The 19,770-nt window shown below is 48.8% G+C and overlaps 2 protein-coding genes across 4 annotated transcripts; both read left to right on the top strand.

Moving 5' to 3' along the window:
• The first annotated feature begins 935 nt into the window (after nt 1-935).
• On the top strand, nt 936-17,237 carry LOC125694807 (acyl-coenzyme A thioesterase 1-like). 3 transcript variants are annotated; one of them, XM_048948528.1, is made up of 3 exons: nt 936-1,518; nt 14,308-14,510; nt 15,791-17,237. In XM_048948528.1, the coding sequence occupies exons 1-3, from the start codon at nt 936-938 to the stop codon at nt 16,394-16,396; spliced, it is 1,392 nt and encodes a 463-aa protein (XP_048804485.1). In that variant the 3' UTR covers nt 16,397-17,237. The 3 variants fall into 3 exon arrangements, with proteins under 3 accessions (XP_048804485.1, XP_048804486.1, XP_048804484.1); XM_048948529.1 differs by lacking the exons at nt 14,308-14,510; nt 15,791-17,237 and adding exons at nt 2,838-3,040; nt 3,485-11,044; XM_048948527.1 differs by lacking the exon at nt 936-1,518 and adding an exon at nt 4,101-11,635.
• Nucleotides 17,238-17,341: 104 nt separating this feature from the next.
• Nucleotides 17,342-19,721, top strand: LOC125694811 (acyl-coenzyme A thioesterase 3-like). Its single transcript, XM_048948534.1, has one exon. The coding sequence runs from the start codon at nt 17,506-17,508 to the stop codon at nt 18,205-18,207; it is 702 nt and encodes a 233-aa protein (XP_048804491.1). The 5' UTR covers nt 17,342-17,505; the 3' UTR covers nt 18,208-19,721.
• The last annotated feature ends 49 nt before the right edge of the window (nt 19,722-19,770 follow it).

Raw genomic sequence — 19,770 nt, 5'->3', positions numbered from 1 at the left:
GCTGCTGGGAGTAAGATCTTCCCTCTGGAAAAGCTGTGTCCTCTGTACCATGGGTTCACCTGCCCTCTGGAAGGACATGCTCTGCCTGGTAATTTCTATTTCTGGCGCCACTGTGCTCTGACCATCCAAGAAACTCTGCTGCTTACTATAATCTCCTCCCAAAATATTTCTATCTTCAGCTTGGTGTTTGGATTGAAAAATCTTTCTTATGCAAGAGATCAGAACTGGCAAAAGAGAATTAGAAATGAAACTCCCTTCCCTACCCAGCGTATTTTGTAATTGATTCTCTTGACAGACCCAGCCAACGCCCTCACGCTAACAATGCTCTCTCTCATAAAAGTTGCCATCATCTGGTGAGAGGTGCAAGACTGTTCCACGCCTACAGTTGGCTGAAGACAACCATGCTATGTTAGGATTGTTTCTTAGGGGTGGGCTTGCCCTGGGCAGCAGTTCATGAGGGAACAGGCAGAAGCAAGCTGCAGTAATGCTCCCAGTGTGTGGTGTCCATTGTCTGCAGGTCTGCAGACAGCAAAACAGAAACCTGTCTTGTAGGGAGCCTACTGCTTGTTTGGGAGATGGCAGGGAGAGCCTGTGGGAGAAACTGGGTCCAGTCCTGCAAGGAGCAATTATCAGCAGCCCTGGTTTGAGGATCACCGCCACAGCATATTTGCACACTGTAAATCAACTGCCAGTGCTGGGCAGAGCTGAAAGCCTTTGGAAATGCTCCTATGATGTCAGAGCACCGAGCATGCCTTACCACAGACAGCAACAGGGCTGCAGTCACAGCTCCAGGCAGCCTTGAAAACCTCGCAGCCAGAATGGGCCCACGCAGTCCCTGCCCAGGATTCTCCTCCCTGTGTGTGGGAAGCGGCGCTTGTACAAAAAGCTCCAGCCCACATGCAAACAGTGTGAAGCGACCTGGGGCCACAGGGCAGATGACTGCCCTCACGGCGTGCCGACAGGTCTCCCGCTGCTGGCAGAGCTGGCTCTCCTGGCCCAGGTTCTCTCCGCAGCCCCTGCAGATCCCTGGGGTGCCCACATCTCGCAGCCTCGCTTCCACAGCAACCGCCATCCGCTTCTCACCAGCCACCCGCAGCCTCTTCGATGAGCCGCTGGGCATCACCGTGCAGGGCCTCAGCCCGCGGCAGCAGGTCACCCTGCGGGCGTCCCTGCGGGACGAGGCGGGCGAGCTGTTCGAGGCCCACGCCCGGTACCAGGCGGCGGAGGACGGCGAGCTGGACCTGGCCCGCTGCCCCGCGCTGCCGGGAGGCAGCTTCAGCGGCCTGGAGCCCATGGGGCTGCTGTGGGCACTGCAGCCCCGCAAGGCCTTCTGGCGGCTGGTGAAGAAGGACGTGCAGACCCCTTTCCTCCTGCGGCTGCAGGTGCTGGAGGGCCACGGGGATGACCCCGGGCGGCTCCTGGCCCAGGCCCAGCACGAGCGGGCGTTCCTGCGCGACGGGGTGCGCAGGGTGCCGGTGCGAGACGGGAGGATCAGGGCAACGCTCTTCCTGCCCCCCGGTGAGTACTGGCTGTAGCTGTGCTTTTTTTTTCAAAAGTATTGTGTTTGTCAGGGCAAGCTATCTCATGACCTACATAAAGAGGAGCCCATGAAAGCTCCATCCCTCTTTTCCTCTCTACCGTCCCACTGACCCATTTGACTATCATTTACATTCACCCAGGCACTTGAATGCTAGAACAAGGTTACAGAAACAGGCAAAGAAATTATTCTTTCCAAAAGCCAGGTGGTATAAATGTGGAGGAACGCACAGCAAGCAATGAGTGTGCCAGTAGGCGTCTGGAGCCGAGAGGCTGAGATAAAGAGCTGTGCAGAGAGTCTATATGCCAGTCCTGCCTTGTTGCCCAGAGCTGGCTCCACATAAAAACCCTGGGAGTCCTCCTCCTGGAGGGGACTCCAGAAGTTTCATGGAGAAGAAATCTTTCCAGCAGAAAAAGACAAACATTGAATAGCTTTAGTAAAGGATTTCCTTTTGGAGGTGTATGACTTGCTCAAGACACCACCAGGTTTCAGTATGTGCTGGGCTGCTAAACAGAGACCTCCTTGCCAGAGTCCAGGGTGTGCTGACTTCTCACCCTCAGCATCCCCCTTGGAGGTGAGGCCAGGGCTCCTCCCCCTGCCTGCTGACCAGGAGATGAAGAAAGCTGCTTGCATACATTTTGTTTCCAAACTTTCCTGCTTCCCTTCATTCATGCTGCTTTACGGTAAGCTGGCTTGTTTCCTCAGTGTCCCCAGGCCTGCTCCTTCAAACAGTGTGTGCTTTAAAATTATAAATCTTTGCCAGTCCCTGTTTCTTTGAAATGTTTCCTAGGCATAGAATAGAAGGATTTTATTTTCATCCTGCAGCCATTTAGGAGTTGGCTACCACTTAGCAAACAACTTGAAGTCTAAAAGTGGAGAGTCCAAATGGCTTTTGCTACAACACTGTCCCACCTCCGTTGAGTATCCCCACAGACTTTTTCTGTATTAGGACCTTTTCTGTGCATGTTCAGGGTAAGCCAACAGTGTTGTGCTACACTCAGCTGAGCCTTGGGTCACAGGCAACTGCATCCTGCTCTCTGCAGTACACGGCCACTGCTTTGAATGCTCACAATCTATGTAAAGCCAGTAGATGTGCTATCATCTGCATGCAAACAGCAGAGGAAGAGCAATGGAAGAGGTCTTTTTAGCAGCCAACACTGAATTGCTGAGTGATTTATCATGTCCTTTCCCCTAAAAACAGTCTTCTGCAGTTCCTGTTGTGCATCTGATTTTATGTGTTCTAAATCTGAGAACCATTTAAAGGACTAATTTCATGTGATACTGCTCTTGTCTGCTGCAGGACAAGCCCCCTTTCCAGGAGTCATCAACATAGATGGAGTTGGAGGAGGCCTTTGTGAGCATAGAGCCAGCTTGCTGGCCAATCACGGCTTTGCCACACTGGCCCTGGCTTATTACCAATATGAGGATCTGATCCAGAAACCAACCAAACTCCATCTGGAATATTTTGAAGAGGCAGTGAACTTCATGCTGCAGCACACACAGGTAGTAGCATGCTCCCGGCCCTCTGGCATCCAGAGAATGCTTCTTCTCTGGGGTGCCTATCCCCTCGCCAGAGTTATCACTGGGGGAAGCTGCTGGATGCTTGTGCAACCCCATGGCTGGCATCTGCAGGGTGTCTGAGCTCGGGAAAGGAGGAAGGACTAAACAGATATGCACTGGAAGGGTGGTGGAAAGAGATAAAGCACACTCAAAAGAGAAAGCTGAGACATAACGAAGTAGAAAGGCTCAAGCAGGAGAGCCTTCATGAATCACCACCCTTCTTCCTTCTCCTTCAGGGCAGGTGTTTAGCACTTGTCCAGCAGAAAAACTAATCATCCTCCTCTGTACTGTTATGTAAACTCTTGACATTACACAACATCCCCTTCCAGTAATTAGCTGTTGTGTTTTTCAGCTCAATACTGATGGGGCTTTCCTCCTATCCACCAGGTAAAGGGACCAGGGATTGGCCTGCTCGGTTACTCCAAAGGAGGTGATCTGTCTCTCGCCATGGCTGCCTTCCTGAAGAATATCACAGCAGTAGCTTCCATTAATGGCCCTGTGGCCATTACAGTTTTTCCTCTCTGCTACAAAGATAAAACTATTCCCGCTTTGATTTATGATGAAAACCTTGTGAAGGTTTATGATAAGAATATCCTTGATTATTCTGATATTACTGATGACCCCTTTAAAGCCCCGGGCAACAAAAGCCTGATCCCAATAGAGAATGCTGAGGCACATTTACTATTAATTGCTGGACAAGATGATCATATTATCAACAGTAAGTATTATGTCACTGAAGCCCGCAAATATTTGCAGGCTCGAGGGAAGGAAAATGTTCAGACACTCATTTATCCCGGAACAGGGCACTGCATTGATCCTCCCTTTTCCCCTTTTTATCCAATAGGAAACCACCCAGTTTTTCACAAACGAGCTGTCCTGGGTGGAGAGCTCACAGCTTACTCTAAGGCACAGGTTCACGCTTGGCTACAGATACGGGCTTTTTTCCACAAACATTTAAATGACAAGTGATGCATGTACAAGAAATGCACAACTCTGAACAAACATCTGATGAATTATTTTAAAATTATCAGGTCAACTCCCTTTCCCAGCTGTACCAATACAGCTACAGTGCCTTTGGTGACTGCACAACCATAACTCAGAAAAGAATTGGTTTTCATTTTCTGTTTTACATTTTTGGTCAAGTGTCAAGAAAAGGAAGGGAGAATAGGAAAAATATTCAGTTATTTTTCTCATTTGTTTTCTTTTTTTATATTTGCTTTTCACATTACTGTGGCCTCCACGTGCATATGCTATTCACAACTCATACTTCAAAGCAAAACCTTTCAAGGAATAATTTTGGTGCATGGACTTCACTACTGTTATGGTAAAAATCATAAATGAAAATGCTTCTGAACTCCAAGACACTGGAATGTGCAATAATGGATGTTACAGCAAGAATGTCATGGTCTCTCTGGTTAGCCCTCTGGAAGGGTTGTTTGTCTTCGGTTTCCATTTCCCCTTCAGAAGAAAGTGCTTTGCTTCATGTATACTTCCAGCTCTAACATGTCATGCAAAAACCCAAATTTACAATCATTGTGATCTTCTCCCATAAAATGTGGGAACTTTTCAGCTTTGTTATTAGAGCTGGTTGAGGTCAGACTAATGAGGGAACAGAGCTAGAGCAGCTCATACAGGAACCAAAGGCGTGAAGGGATCTTTCCGCTGAGTCATGAGACTCAGAGTGGACCCCCTTGCTTTCTATACTCCTTTTGATGGCCTAGGTGTAGCTAGATCCACTCTTACTCTTCGTCAGTGGTTCACATCTTAACAGAGTTTCTCTTATCCACCCATTGACAACTAACCAGACAGTCACAAATAATTGCAGACAAATTAAAATTAATTCTCCAAGCAATTAAGACTTTACATTTACCTCAACAAATAACATCTTCCTACCAAATTTGTCAGTTTACTTGTCAGTTTACATTTACTTTATCGGGTTTTCAGGTTCTGGACTGACTTGTATTTGAAGTCAAAGTGGTAATGTCAGAGTACAGCAAAGAGCCTGCAGACAATCCTCACTGATAATCCCAATAGGGAGTGCTTTTTCAAGTGCTTTTTTTAGGGTGGCACCTGGAATCCTGAGGAGCCAGGCTGTAATTCCTTCAAGCTGTAGCACCAAATGGGCCATCTGAGTCATGGCACCGTGACTGCCAGAGAATATGGAGACCCCAAGTGTGTAGTAGCCCAAGTACAACTTAACATGGATCAGAAGAAGCCTTATTGACTACAGTCACAGTTAGAAAACATCGGGGCAGCATCAGCCCCTCTGCTCCCCTCTTCTGTCTGTAGAGACCTCTCTTAAGCACTGTTTCAAATAAAGAGGTGAGGAAAATCCTTCTGATGCTGCTGCACTTCTGCTGACCACTGCACTCAACTGCTCTAGCTCCGCTGCCAAATTAGTCTGACCTCAATTAGAACGGCCAGATCAAGCAGAGTGTGACTTTAGCAAACCCCTACTGTGGGTGTTTCCTTCCTTGGCTCATACCCACTGTACAAGCCATATCAGTGTGGATAAAATGAGAGCAGACACTCAAGTCTCAGGTGGGAGATGAAATGCATTGGTCTTGGTGGGACTGAAATGCAGGCTGAGACCCTGGGAGGGCTGTCATCTTAATCACTGTGATTAAAATTTGGGCTGAGATTTGAACAGCAAATCAACATCTTTATATAAAAATAAGTCTTACAAGTAAATAGAAGGTACCTTTAAAATCACAGGCTGACAAAATTCATTTTGGTGAGGATAATACATAGGCTTGGATACCCTGAAATTGGACCTTATGGCATGTGTGTGTGTGAGACTGAATACAGGTGGGCACTGGATTGTACAAAGTGAGGGAGGTTGCCCTTAATGGTGGCCCAGCCCGGTTTATATACAAAGATTACTCTACTAAAATTGGCAAGGTTGTTGGTCTTTTTGTTTGTTTTGTTTTCGTAATGAAACAGCTACACCTGGGATGATCTCCCTCAAAAGTTTCCCTTTGAGACTTTCAAATTTGATAAAAGATGGGAGGAAAAAAAAACAGGAAAAAAAATGAAAGCAAGATAGCACACATTCAGTGTGATGCTTTTTTTAGTTGATAAGATGATGCAGCTGAACAGTGCACTGATCACAGAACTCAGAGCTTAGAAGACTCCCAGGAAAAGCTAAGACAATAAAAATTTAAAATCAGAATTGCTTGATTAACAAACAAAATCATCTCAACATCGATATATTTCTGTCACACGTACTGCTGCTCCTGTACAGCTACATATTGTGGATGGCCTTATCATCCACTTATTATGTTGTGGATGACCTTTAATACCCTAAATCTTTAGATTATGTTTCTCATCTAGCCCTCCTCATATCTTCCAGATAACCTGGATGAACAGGGGAGGAAATCGAGTCCACTACTAGCACTATAAACAAACCCTATTTGAATTTCCCTGTTGCAGAGGAAATTGTAACTTATCTCCTTGGTACCAGGACTTATTGCTCCACTTCACATGCCTCTGACTTTCTGCACATTGCCTTGTCTTCTGAAGGTATGGGTACTGCAGGATAATCCACCCCACCTCCTGTAACAACTTCCCTATGTGCTTCACACGGTCCTATTTCTGATTATTCTGTTTTTCTTTTAAGCCCTACTGCTCCACTTCACTTGTCAAGCAAAGATTTCTCCTTTAAACTAGGATGTGCCATTATTATTACCCCGACTGAATGTTTACTGATGTTTCACCAGTGCATCAGGAAGAATTCATCTCTCTATGCATAGACACCTATCTCTCCAGACCCCTCTTTTCTTCAGGACATCTTAGTGCAAGTGTCTTCCCAGATTTGTCTTCTCACACTAACGAAGCAGGTCGTATGCTAAGTTATGAACCTCATACTCAAATAGGGAAACGCCTCTCCTGTGTGTTCCTCATCATCCTATCTCAAAGAAAGCTGAGGAAGGTATCTGACTGGTAACTGATTCCCTGTTGCAGCCCCTATGGATGGTGAACCTTGTGACCATCTTTCATTGAACAGCTCCTTTATCCCATGTCCTGATCTCCAGAATGTACCCTTGCTCAATCCAGATCTTATCCTTTCTGTAGATGGCTCTTGCCTTTGTGACTCAAGTGGAAAACTTGCTTCCAGATATGCTGTCTGTGATGCATGATATATTGCAGTATATTTCCTCTGTTCCTTCCGTACAAACTGCTAAACTTGTTCTTATCTGTGCCTGTGTTATGGCACATAGCCAATCTGCAGCTATGTTCACCAACTCCTGCCTTGTGTTTGGTGTTGCGTATCATTTTGGTCAGCTCTGAAAACAACATGCTTTTCTTATGTCAGCAGGTTCCCATGTGAAGGATAGATGTTATGTATGTGGATGCTCTTTTACAAGCCTTTCTACTGTCTTCTTTTGTTTTTAAAAAAAAAAAGCTATTGTTTTAAATGTCAGTCTGCCATAACTCTATTCCACCCATTCCATTTGGCTGGAATAGAGTTAATTTTCTTTATAGTAGCTGGTACCACATTGTGTGTGCATCATGGTTTTGTGATTTTTTGTTATCAGTATTCCACATCATAACATCATGTAGAGCACCGGGAGTTGGGAGGGAAGATTTAGGTTGGATGTCAGGGGGAAGTTCTTTACAGAGAGAGTGGTGAGGTGCTGGAACAGGCTGCCCAGAGAGGTTGTGGATGCCCCATGCCTGGAGGTGTTCAAGGCCAGACTGGATGGGGCCCTGGGCTGCCTGGTCTAGTATTAAATGTAGAGGTTGGTGGCCCTGCCTGTGGCACAGGGGTTGGAGATTCATGATCCTTGAGGTCCCTTCCAACCCTGACCGTTCTGTGATACTGTGAGTTAAAGTGTTAACGCTCAAGTTCCGGGCACCTGTCTGGAAGAGAAGAAGAGCTACATGCCCCAGGGGGCTTTGCAGTCATAGAAGAGATCTAACCCCTGGCAAGGTCACCTGATGTGCTCTTCTTCATCTCCCCACTGCTCAACCGGCCTGCACATCTCACCTGAGCGTTATGGTGAGGCCTATCCACCTTTCGGACACTTGCTCTCATTATATTTGATTTATTGGCTTCAATTCCAATTATATTGTATTATAGTGTATTATCTTGCATTCTGATACTATACTTAGTAAATTAGTTTGTTTCTCCTCAGATCGTTGCCACTCTTTTAATTATTTTGGGGTTCCCCGTTTCTCTTTTCTGGAGGCACAGATTTTGTGAAATCCCTCTGCCACGCTAGTCACAGAACTGGGTTGAACCAGCCCGTAAACCATTGACAGTGTGTGTTGGATTGAGGAGGAAAATAGTGTTGATAGCACACTTATGTTTTAATTGTTGCTGAGCACTGCTTCCTCTAAGTCAAAGATGTTTCGGCTTCTCAAGCTACCTTGCCAGTGTGGAGCATGGATGTGCACAGTTGTTCTTTTCTTTCCCTCTTTTTTTCTTTTTCTTTTTTTTTTCTTCCTTTTTTATTAAACTATCCTTAGTCCATGAGATTTCACAATTCTCTTTAAGCTGTGGGGGAGGGGCGTAAGCAAATGGCTGTGCTGTGCTGAGCTGCCTGCCAGATTAAACCATATCAGCTTTTTCAAGAAAGGACCCAAAATAAGGACTTCCTGTTGCACAAGTTGCATCAGAACCAGAGACATTGTCTACTCCTTGAGGCAGCTAAATAATGTGATGATTATTTGATAGGTATAAACCAGACTCCAGCACTATGTGGTGAGCTGTAACTCTGACACTGCCACAGTCAGGATGTACCTTTTTCAAACATTTTTGTCAGCTTTCTATGATTCCGTAGTTCTTTGGAGATGAATTCTAAAACCATCAAAGGTGGCAACTGTGACAGGTAGCTACATCCCATACACCTATATCCTCCCATACACTTTGCTACCTGTAACCATCCTGCATCATTGCAGATTTCTGGGTAGTATTTTTAAATAGTTATTTAACTTTAGACAAAACCAAAAACATATGCAAGAGACAATGTAATAGGACTGGTCTGCTGTGGTTTAAGCCAGCAGGCAGCTAAGCAACACACAGCTGGTTACTCACTCTCTCCATGCACAACAGGATGGGGAGAGAACTTGTGGGTTGATAGTAAATAGTAACAGCTTAATAGTAAAGGAAGAAAAATGGAAAATAAGGAACAATGACATGAAAAATACCACAAAAGATGCGACACACAATGCAATTGCTTACCACCCACCAACAGATGCCCAGCTAGTCCCGAGCAGTGGCAGCTAACTCACCCAGTTTTGTTGTTGAGCACAATGCCATACAGTACGGGACATCCCTCTGCCCAATTTCAGTGTCCCAGCTGTGACCCCTCCCAGCTCCTTGTGCTCCCCCAGCCTCCTTGCTGGCAGGGCAGTGTGAGAAGCTGAAACACTGCTGGCTCTTTGTAAGCACTACCCTCTAACAACAAAACCATCAGTGTGTTACCAACATTATGTTCCTCCTAAATCCAGAGCAAAGCATCAGTGGAAATGACGATGCAGGCCCATGCTACTTCTTATGAAGATGTCACACAAGGAGATGACCTGGCTGATCATGACGACCTTGCCTGCAGGCTTCAAATTTTGTTGTTAATTATTTTTCTGACTCAGATTCACTTTCTCTTTCAGAACTTTCATTATTATAGAACAATGAACCTATAACTGTGAAGGAAGAGTCCTGGAGGATTCTTGGCTCTGCAGTGGTTGCCAGTTATACCCAATACTTTATGGTCGTGTCTCATTCCATTTTACCCTTCCTTGCTTATGTGTCATACCGCATGGCTCACATTAGCAAGAGAGAATTACCACCGCAGTACAGCAGAAATCCAAAATTTTTCTGTAAAGCACAGCAGTATTGCTGTCCATACTGTACCTGTCCATAACAGTTGCCTAGTCCATAACACAGGCCAGTGTACAAAACCAACACCTGCAGCACATCCCAAACATCAGATACAAGTATATTTTGAACACAGCAGATACACGTCCTCCAGATGGCCAAACACTGTAATTCAGATAACAGTGCTTGTTGTCCTTTATGAGTAGTCAGGGTTGCAAACATACTGATGCCACTACTACAGCCAAGAAACTTTTAAGAGACTTGATACTTTGATGTGGCATTTCTTTGATATAGATAGTAATCAAGGTGCTCGTTTCACAAGCCAAAATATTAAAAATATTTGCACAGCTTTAAACATTTAGCAACAGCTATGTTATGCCTCAGCCCAGCAGTGCAGAAGGAAGAATCTCTGACCTGAGATGTGAATTGGCCAAGGTATGTTAAGAAACAGGACTGAAGCAGCCAGAAGCACTGCTGCTGACATATATGCAACGCACAGTAAACAGGATGTACAGCCTGTCACCTCAGGAGATTCTTAAAGGATGGCCTATGTGCCTTCCTCATTCACCACCTGAAGAACGGCATGAACTTGGCCTGTGATTACCAGGCGTTTTAACACTGCAGATCCCTAAAAAGCGTGGGATATCTGTCTATCCTCAGGTGAAGGAAGCTCTCTTAGTGCCCTCCTTCGGACCGTGCCACGCTCTGCAGCTGGCAGACCGGCTCTACACGAGGCGGCCAACAAGTACCTCGGTTCCGAGGGGAGGGGAGGGGAGGAACACACGCACCCTGGGAGGATCCCATCCCAACCGCCCCTTCCAACGGCTCGGCAGGGAGGTGGGGACAGGCAGTAGGACAGCGCGGCCCCTTGGAGCGGCCATCAACAGGAAGCGCCAGGAAGCGGGCACGTGAGCCCTACACTTCGCACCAAGCGTTTGAGAGGCTTTAAAGCCACAAGGGGCGGAGCGCGGCAGCATAATTATAAGTATTTAATATTACTATATTCGTATTAAGCACCCAGCGTTGCTCACCGGCAGCCCCGAATCTCCGTGACGAGCTCCTCTCCGCTCGGACCCACCCACCGCTGCGGTGCGGGCCGCCCTCCGGATCCCGCCCACGGAGGCAAATGAGCGCCCTGACGGCGTGCCGAGCGGGCTCCCGCTGCTGGCAGAGCTGGCTCTCCCAGGTCGGCCCCGCTTCGCGGCACCGCATCCCCCAGCGAGTAGCAGGGGCGTCCCCGGCCCGCCGCCTCTCCTCCATGGCCGCCACCATCCGCTTCTCACCAGCCACCCGCAGCCTCTTCGATGAGCCGCTGGGCATCACCGTGCAGGGCCTCAGCCCGCGGCAGCAGGTCACCCTGCGGGCGTCCCTGCGGGACGAGGCGGGCGAGCTGTTCGAGGCCCACGCCCGGTACCAGGCGGCGGAGGACGGCGAGCTGGACCTGGCCCGCTGCCCCGCGCTGCCGGGAGGCAGCTTCAGCGGCCTGGAGCCCATGGGGCTGCTGTGGGCGCTGCAGCCCCGCAAGGCCTTCTGGCGGCTGGTGAAGAAGGACGTGCAGACCCCTTTCCTCCTGCGGCTGGAGGTGCTGGAGGGCCACGGGGATGACCCCGGGCGGCTCCTGGCCCAGGCCCAGCACGAGCGGGCGTTCCTGCGCGACGGGGTGCGCAGGGTGCCGGTGCGAGACGGGAGGATCAGGGCAACGCTCTTCCTGCCCCCCGGTGAGTACCGGCGCGGCCCCGTCCGCCCTCCGCGGTGCCGCCTCCTTTGGCAGTGTCTCCCCAGGAGGCCCCTGTGCGCGGTGCCGGGGCAGCGCAGAATTAGGACTCGCCGGCCAGCGCAACCCGATCGGCGCAGTCAGCTTTCACCTGCTTGCCACGCTCCTCCTTGTGTACCTTAGCTACAGGGTTCCTCTGCAAAAGTCCTAAGTCCTGACTGTGTTGGTTCCTTTCCTGGCCTTTCTCCAGATCCCCAACTCAGTCATTTCAGAGTTGCTGCAGCCCAAGCTTCTTTTTGCTGATGAATTTGCCCTGTTTCTCTCCATTTGTGAGTAGAAAGTCAAGCAGACCATTGCACACATTTGTGATTATGGCATTTTTGTCATAGTTCTGATTCACAGAATCGCAGAATGGCCAGGGTTAGAAGGGAGCTCAAGGATCATGAATCTCCAACCCCCCTGCCACAGGCAGGGCCACCAACCTCCCCATTTAATACTAGACCAGGCAGCCCAAGGACCCATCCAATCTGGCCTTGGACACTTCTAGGGATGGGGCATCCAAGACCTCTCTGGGCAGCCTGTTTCAGCACCTCAACACTCTCTCTCTTTCAACCCTTTCAGAGAGTTGATTCCCCTCCTGTTTGTAGGCTCCCTTTAGGTACTGAAAGGCTGCAGTGAGGTCACCCTGCAGGCTTCTTTTCTCCAGGCTGAACAAGCCCAGCTCCCTCAGCCTGTCCTCACAGGGGAGGTGCTCCAGTCCCCTGATCATCTTTGTGGCCCTCCTCTGGACTCTCTCCAACAGCTCCCTGTCTTTTGTGCTGGGGGCTCCACACTTGGACACAATATTCCAGATGGGGCCACACAAGAGCAGCGTAGAGGGGAACAATCGCCTCCCTGTCCCTGCTGGCCACCCGTCTTCTGATGGAGCCCAGGATACCATTTGCCTTCTGAGCTGCAAGGGCACACTGCTGGCTCATGTTAAGCTTTTCATCTATCAAGGCCCCCAGGACCTTCTCCACAGGGCTGCTCTCAAGGACCGCTCCTTCCAGTCTGTATGGATGCCTGGGATTCCTCCGGCCCAAGTGCAAAACTCTGCACTTTGCCGTGTTGAACCTCATCAGGTTCACCCGGGCCCACTTTTCCAGCCTGTCAAGGTCCCTCTGAATGGCATCCCTTCCTTCAACCGTACCACTCAGCTTGGTGCTGTCAGCAAACTTGCTGAGGGTGCACTCGATTCCATCATTGATGTCATTGATAAAGATGTTAAAGAGCACCGGTCCCAAGACAGACCCCTGGGAGACACCACTCATTACCGGCCTCCACCTGGATCACCACCCTCTGTCTGCGTCCTTTCAACCAGTTTCCTATCCACTGGGTGGTCCACCCATCAAATCCATGTCCCTCCAATTTGGAGATAAGGATGTGGTGGGGGACCATGTCAAAGGCCTTGCTCAAGTCCAGGTATATGACATCAGTCGCCTTCCCCTTGTCCACTGATGCCGTCACTCCATCATAGAAGGCCACCAGATTGGTCAAGCATGACCTTCCCCTGGTGAAGCCGTGCTGGCTGTCTCAGATCACACGCTCATTTCTCATGTGTTCATGCTTGTCATCCAGAATGATCTGTTCCATGATCTTTCCAGGCACAGAGGTAAGACTCACCGGCCTGTAGTCCCTGGGGTCCTCCTTACTCCTGATTGCCTTACAAATCCTGTGTTGTCTTCTCAGCAGTTGCCCAGGTTTATGCTAGTTCTCTGTAGGAAGCCTCTTCCCATTTCCCATCTTTATCTGGTGCTCATTTACAGCTGTCACCACCACCACCGCCACATTCACACCTTTAATTCTCCCTGTGACCCAGAGGCTCACCAGGCATGTCTCTGGTTTTGTGCTGGATTCCATGTGGTCAAGGAGCATCTCTATGTAGTATATGCCTTACTTTCCCCTCCCCTGCCTTTTTCCCTTGCCTGTCCCTTGTATCTTCTCCATTGTAACACTGCAATCATACATGTCCTAGCCAGCACCTTCTTTCGTACTCCCTGTGGCTGGTGGTGAGTTTCCAGTTGTTGCCCAAGTTCCGCACACTCATGTGGAAGCAGAGATGGAAGTCTTCCTTCTGTCCTCCTCCTTTAGTCTTCAGTTTCCTGCAGTTCCTCTCAGCCTCCCTCATGAGAGTGGCAAGGTTGGTTGCAAATATTTTCTTCCCTTAGTGCCAGAATAAACAATTTATAGTGCATTTACACTGAAACTAAGAAGCTGGAACCATGGCAGATGGGATTTTGGGGTCAGTTTTTTGAGAAATGCAGTGGGGAAAAGCCGCCTGGGTATTTTTGGAGCAGTTTGTTATGTTTGCAGTGAGTTTACATGATACAGACAGCTAGCTGTGACTATCATCCTTTCCCTGCCAGTCATATGTTTCCTTATGTTCAGTAAAACATTGGCTAGGCAACTGTTTTGTACCTTTGTTTACTGTTTAATCTTGAAGCAATGCAGCCATTTACTGAAATGTAGTATAGAATTTGAAATGCTTACTACCATTCTGTGCTTTTGTGTGTGTGTATTTTTTGTTTTTGGTTGGTTGGCTGGTTGGTTTTTTGAAGGCACATTCCCAGGCCTGTGAATTTGGGATATAAATGAGAAATGATGGGTCAAGCTGTCCCATTTTGTGGCCTCTTTCAGGAAACGGTCCCTTTCCAGGAGTTATTGACTTGTATGGCACTGGAGGAGGACTCCCCGAATACAGGGCATGCCTGCTGGCCAACTATGGCTTTGCTGTGCTGGCACTGGCTTTCTATGGTTATGAAGATCTCCCCAAAGAGATGAAGGAGATCAACCTGGAATATTTTGAAGAAGCTGTTAACTATATGTTACAACACAAGGAGGTTGGTATAGACACCGACACAGCCTAACTACAGGGAACTGTCATTAGTCAGCTCCTACCAGCCTGCAAGTGGGGCAAAGCTGTTGTATTTGGAATAGCATCTCTGTTCAGGTCAACTGAAAATAATTCCTTTCATATCCTTAACTCCCATTACAGTGGCTCTCTAGCAGATAATTCCAGTTCTTCCTTTTGTACTGGCCAGGTGACACAGTGACGTGGAGTCACATACTAGTTATTTCTGCTTTGTTCAACCCAGTGTCCTAAGAAGGGAACCAGTTGCCTAGAGGCACATCAGGCTTCCAGTGGGGCTTTTAAGTTTACATTCCATGTAATGTGCTTGAGGACTAAATGGCTTTTTTAACCTTGGAGCACGTGATATGTTTCTGTGATCTAAGGCTCAAGGAAGTCTATAAATACACATTTGTTGCTGTGTATTGTAGTTACAGTCACTCCAAATATTGATATGTAGTGCATGTGCTTGTTGGTAGCTGGCTGCAAATTCAGCTGAGTTCCTAAGCTGGCACCTCCTGGAAGAGAGCCCTGCTTAGCTCTGCATCTTTTTCCAAGTAGCTGCACATGACAATAGCTAGAATTCCACATGGCAATGTCTGACCTCTCTGGAGAGCTCAAAATAAATACCTTCCTAGAAAGATGAGTAAAGGCCTTGGTGGCCTTTCCGTTGCAATAACCCTAACTTCATATGCCACTCCTATGCCCCAAATCTTGCACTTTTTTCTTTTTCTTCTCTCCCTTGAGAGCAGTATTGTAGACTCTTGTTAACACCTTCACTGATGCCTCTCTCATGCCACATTTTTAACACTTGGCAAAATTTTAGCCATGTTTTCAAATTACCCCCTTTCTCTGCTTCAGACTCGGTGGGTGTAGAGCTTCTCATGCTGGTGATAAAGTACAAAAGATACTAAATTTCAGCATTTTCTCAGAGCCTTTTTAGCCCTGAGGGTCTTTGAATGTAGGAGCTGTTGTGACATTGACACCCTGAATTTCAGCACCCTGTGAGATCATTTAGCTTTCCTATTATAGTTTGTCTGTGTAAAAGAAAATGAAGAGGCCTTGTAGTTTTGTTAGGATGCTGCTGCAGTCTCAGCAGGGCTTCTGGCCATAAGCCAAGCACAGAACAGTGCTGCAGGGTCCCTTGCACACAGGACCTTAGATGCTTATACCTGCAGTGCAGATCAGGACAGGCTGTGTTGACACGGCAGCACTTTCAAGAAATGGTTTGCATATTTCACTGATCATGATTTCTGTTTCTTTACCTTCCAGGTTAAAGGTCCCGGGATTGGGTTGCTCGGTTTCTCCAAGGGGGGTGACTTATGCATTTCAATGGCCTCCTTCCTGAAGGGCATCACGGCCACTGCTGTGATCAATGGCTCGGTGGCGAACGTGGGCGCAGTGCTCCACTACAAGGACGTCACCATCCCGCCCCTCGGTGCCAACACAAAACGTATCAAGGTCAACAAGTCTGGGATCGGTGATATCATCGATGCACTTAACAATCCCTTAGAAGGGCCTGACCGCCAAAGCTTTATCCCTTTGGAGAAAGCTACGTGTCGCTTCTTGTTCGTTGTTGGCCAGGATGATCACAACTGGAAAAGCGAATTCTTTGCAATTGAGGGGAGCAAACGTTTGCAAGCTCATGGGAAGGAAAAGCCTGAGATAATCTGTTATCCTGGAGCAGGACATTATATTGAACCCCCTTTTTTCCCAATGTGTGCTGCCTCAATGCACCTGCTGGTTGGAATACCTGTGATGTGGGGTGGGGAGCCCAAGGCGCACTGTGAGGCACAGATAGACTCCTGGCAGCAGATCCAGGCTTTCTTCCACAGACACCTTAATGGTGAGCCTTTCAGGACAGCCAATAAGTTATGATGTGATTTGGGTTACTGTACAGAGGAAGATGCTAGTGTTTCACAGTTGTTTTGTTAATTGGCTCTGAATGAGAGCAAAGAACATCAGAGAATAAACAGTTGTTTTTTTTTCCCAAGCAGGTGGTGGCTGAGAGTTGCATCCTCTCCACACCTTCCTCTAACACCCAGTGATATCTTGGCCTCCCATTGTGTGTAGTACGGGAGGGATGTGGAAGCATGATGATGACAAGGCTGGGACTGTTTTGAATGCAAGTTTAAGTGGAAAGAAATCAGCTGAGAAGTGGGATGAAAATCTATTTACCTTGTAAGTCTTCCTTATAAGAAGTGTGTTGGATGCTGCTGTCCTTACTGGAGACAGTGCACTTTTTTGTCTGAAAGCAGCTGTTCCCTCTATCAACATCCAGTAATCTCATGTCACTAAGTTGTGTGTCTGCCTTAACTCTGCCCATTTTGAGATCTAGCATCTAGCATGTCTCCAGGGAGAGATGACAACAGCCCACAGCCCAAAAGTGCATTCTGGGTATACATACTAGAACTGGTAGGCTTCCCCTCTGGCTTTCTAGGAGGCGTGGGGAGCAGTGGGGTTCTGTTCTGGAGATGCTGAACAGTTTTTGGCTCCCGAGCACGCACGTGAAAGAGAAAGCACTGAATGTTGTTAGAGAAGTGCTGGCGACTCTTCGCGGTTACCTGAAAAACCCTTCAGTGCCTTACAGCGGCAGGCTGAGCGCACGCAGCTAACTGGCTGAATCCAGCGTTCGACTTGCGCGTCATTTCCACGGGTTATTAATGCACCTTGCACTCTCCGCGCTTTTCTAATTCATTAAAGTGAAACGTTAACTCGAGCACAGCTTGGTTTGTGCACGCGGGACGGGACGCGGCGGGAGGGCGGGGATCCGGCAGCCCCTCTGCCGCGCACCCACACCCCCGGCTCTCAGCGGGCGGGACGCTGCGCGGGGGCGGGCGGTGAGCGAGGCCGCCCCGAGCCGCCGGCGCCGCAGGAACGCCCGCCGGTCGGGAGGGCTCCGCTCTCGATTGAGGCTGCCTGGCAGGGGAGGCCGTTACCGCCGTCGGCGCCGTCCGCTCTGTGGCTCTCGTCCCCGCGCCGCCGTCATGTGGAGAGCGGCGGTCGCCGCCAAGGCCCCCGCGTGGGCGGTGCGCCGCGCCCCGGCGCGCAGGGCGGTCAGCGTGGCCGTGACCCCCGCGGCCGGACTGGCGGACGAGCGGGTTGACACGCGGGTGGCGGGGCTGGGCCCGGGGCAGCCGGTGACGCTGCGGGCGGTGGCGTCCGACGAGCGGGGCTGCCTCTTCCAGTCGTGCGCGCACTACCGAGCGGACGGCCGCGGCGAGCTGCACCTGGGCACGGACGCCTCGCACGGCGGGGACTACACCGGCGTGGAGCCCATGGGGCTCTTCTGGAGCCTGGCGCCCGCGGGCATGGAGAGGCCGTACCAGCGGCTCGTTCCCCGCAGCACCGGCATCCCGATGAAGGTGGAGATGTTGGTTCACCGGGGCCACAGCCAGTCCGGCGCCATCCACGGGCCGGTGATGGCCAAGGCCGAGGTGGAGAGGTGGTTCACGGCCCCCGGCGTCAGGAGGATTCGGCTGAAGGAGGGCGGCGTGAGGGGCTCTCTCTTTCTGCCGCCGGGTGAGTGGGGCCCGGCTTCTGCCCGGAACGGGGGTCACCGGGGGCGTCCGTGTTCCAGAGCAGCACCGAAGGCCGCCCGAGGACAGTCGCCTTCTTCTGGGGACGCTGCTCCGTGCCGGTCAGCAGCGCAGGCGCGGGCAGGTGCCTCTGGCGTGGGTGGAAGCTGAGCGAGACGAAGGCTTGTCGTTTTCCACGCCGCTGCTCTCGGGCTGGGAGATTCTATAGATTGTGGTTTTTTTCCTGAGCTCTCGGAACCCATAACGCTCAGGAAAGGTGATAGGCTTTGACCGTGTGAGCCTCTGTGCAGGATTTTATCCTGAGGATTAAGTGTAAGAGGCAATTTTTCTCCCTGCAAAGCATATGCCGATAAGCAGAGCCGCAGAGGAGACTCTGTAATAAAGCATTACGGTTCTGTTACGCCAGAGTTCAAGCTAAGCTGCTAGTTTAGCAAGTTCTAGCAAGTTCTGTTGTTCTGTGTATAAATACAAATCGTTATCTGAAGAAGCTCTGCCTGTTCTCCCCGTGGGATGGCTGTGTTCTATGAGGTGTAACATTCCGATGGGCTGCTGGAAGTTGAAACCTTACACTGCTGGTGGTGTTGGAATGCTTCAGATATGATTTAAACTTCTGTGTTTCACTGGCTGTTGTACTGTGAGAACTGCCATCCGTATTGCCTCTGGAATAGCTTGGTTCTGCAAATCCTGTAAGCACTGCTACAATTATCAGGGATTAAAATCTTGGTGAATGATTTCCAAACCAGTAATCTTTATTAACCTTTTAGGTACGGATCCAAAGTCTGCTAAAGAAGGAAAAAAAAACCCAACATAGATTGGACTTTGAATATTCAATCAAATGTTTAGTCAGCATTCTGAAATATCTGACACTGAGATGTGGTTGATACATCCTGCCTTAGAGAACGAGCTGAATTTCTGCTGAACTCAGTGGAAATCCAGAGATCTGCAATCTGGAACTGTATTTTTCCCTTCAGAAAGTCTGGTGTTGTAATACTATGGAAAAGTCCGAGATCATTGCTTAAATGATGCTGGCATCCTTTTAAATAAAGGATCCAGTTACAACATTACCACCGTATCTTTCTTTGCTTCAGGGATTGTTGAGAAAGGAACCTTAAAGGTCAGCCATCCTTGGTAAAAGTGAGATTACGTAAAAGGGTTTGTGCTGCAATTATGGTATGAAAGATATTTCTCATTTCAGTTATAAAGTTACAGGCTGTAATCTTTTTTAAGTAGTAATAAAGTTGTCTAGAAAGTTATCCTGCTTTTTTGTGAACTGTGGAGAAACTGCGCTTGGGCTTTGCAGGCATTCAGGAAGGCTGTTGGGTGTCCTCGTGTAAGTTGAAGGTTATCTTCATGAAAGAGAAGATAACCTTGACTGTGTCCTGCTTGCACATTCTCACTAGAATGTGTAGGGGTGAGAAATAAAAGAATGCTACTGTTTTTGCTCTCATACAGAATACTGAACTTTAATGAGAAGTTTTGGAACTGACAAAGAACCCAAAAGCATGTTTCAGCACTTTTCTGACTTTTTTTGCATTTCTTTAGGAGGTTTCTCCAATCTAACGTGTCTTGCCCAAATCTTCTTAAGCACCTTGAAACATCAGCATAAAAATAATGCCAGAGGCTCAATGCACTCTTGCACAAAAGGGTACTTTTTCTAATGAGAGCTGTGATCTGGGTCTGAATCCGTCAGTGGTGACATCTGGTGGCAAGACA

The sequence above is a fragment of the Lagopus muta genome, chromosome 6, assembly GCF_023343835.1.
Source record: "Lagopus muta isolate bLagMut1 chromosome 6, bLagMut1 primary, whole genome shotgun sequence".
Classification (NCBI taxonomy): domain Eukaryota; kingdom Metazoa; phylum Chordata; class Aves; order Galliformes; family Phasianidae; genus Lagopus; species Lagopus muta.
This window is presented reverse-complemented; position numbering and strand designations above follow the sequence as displayed.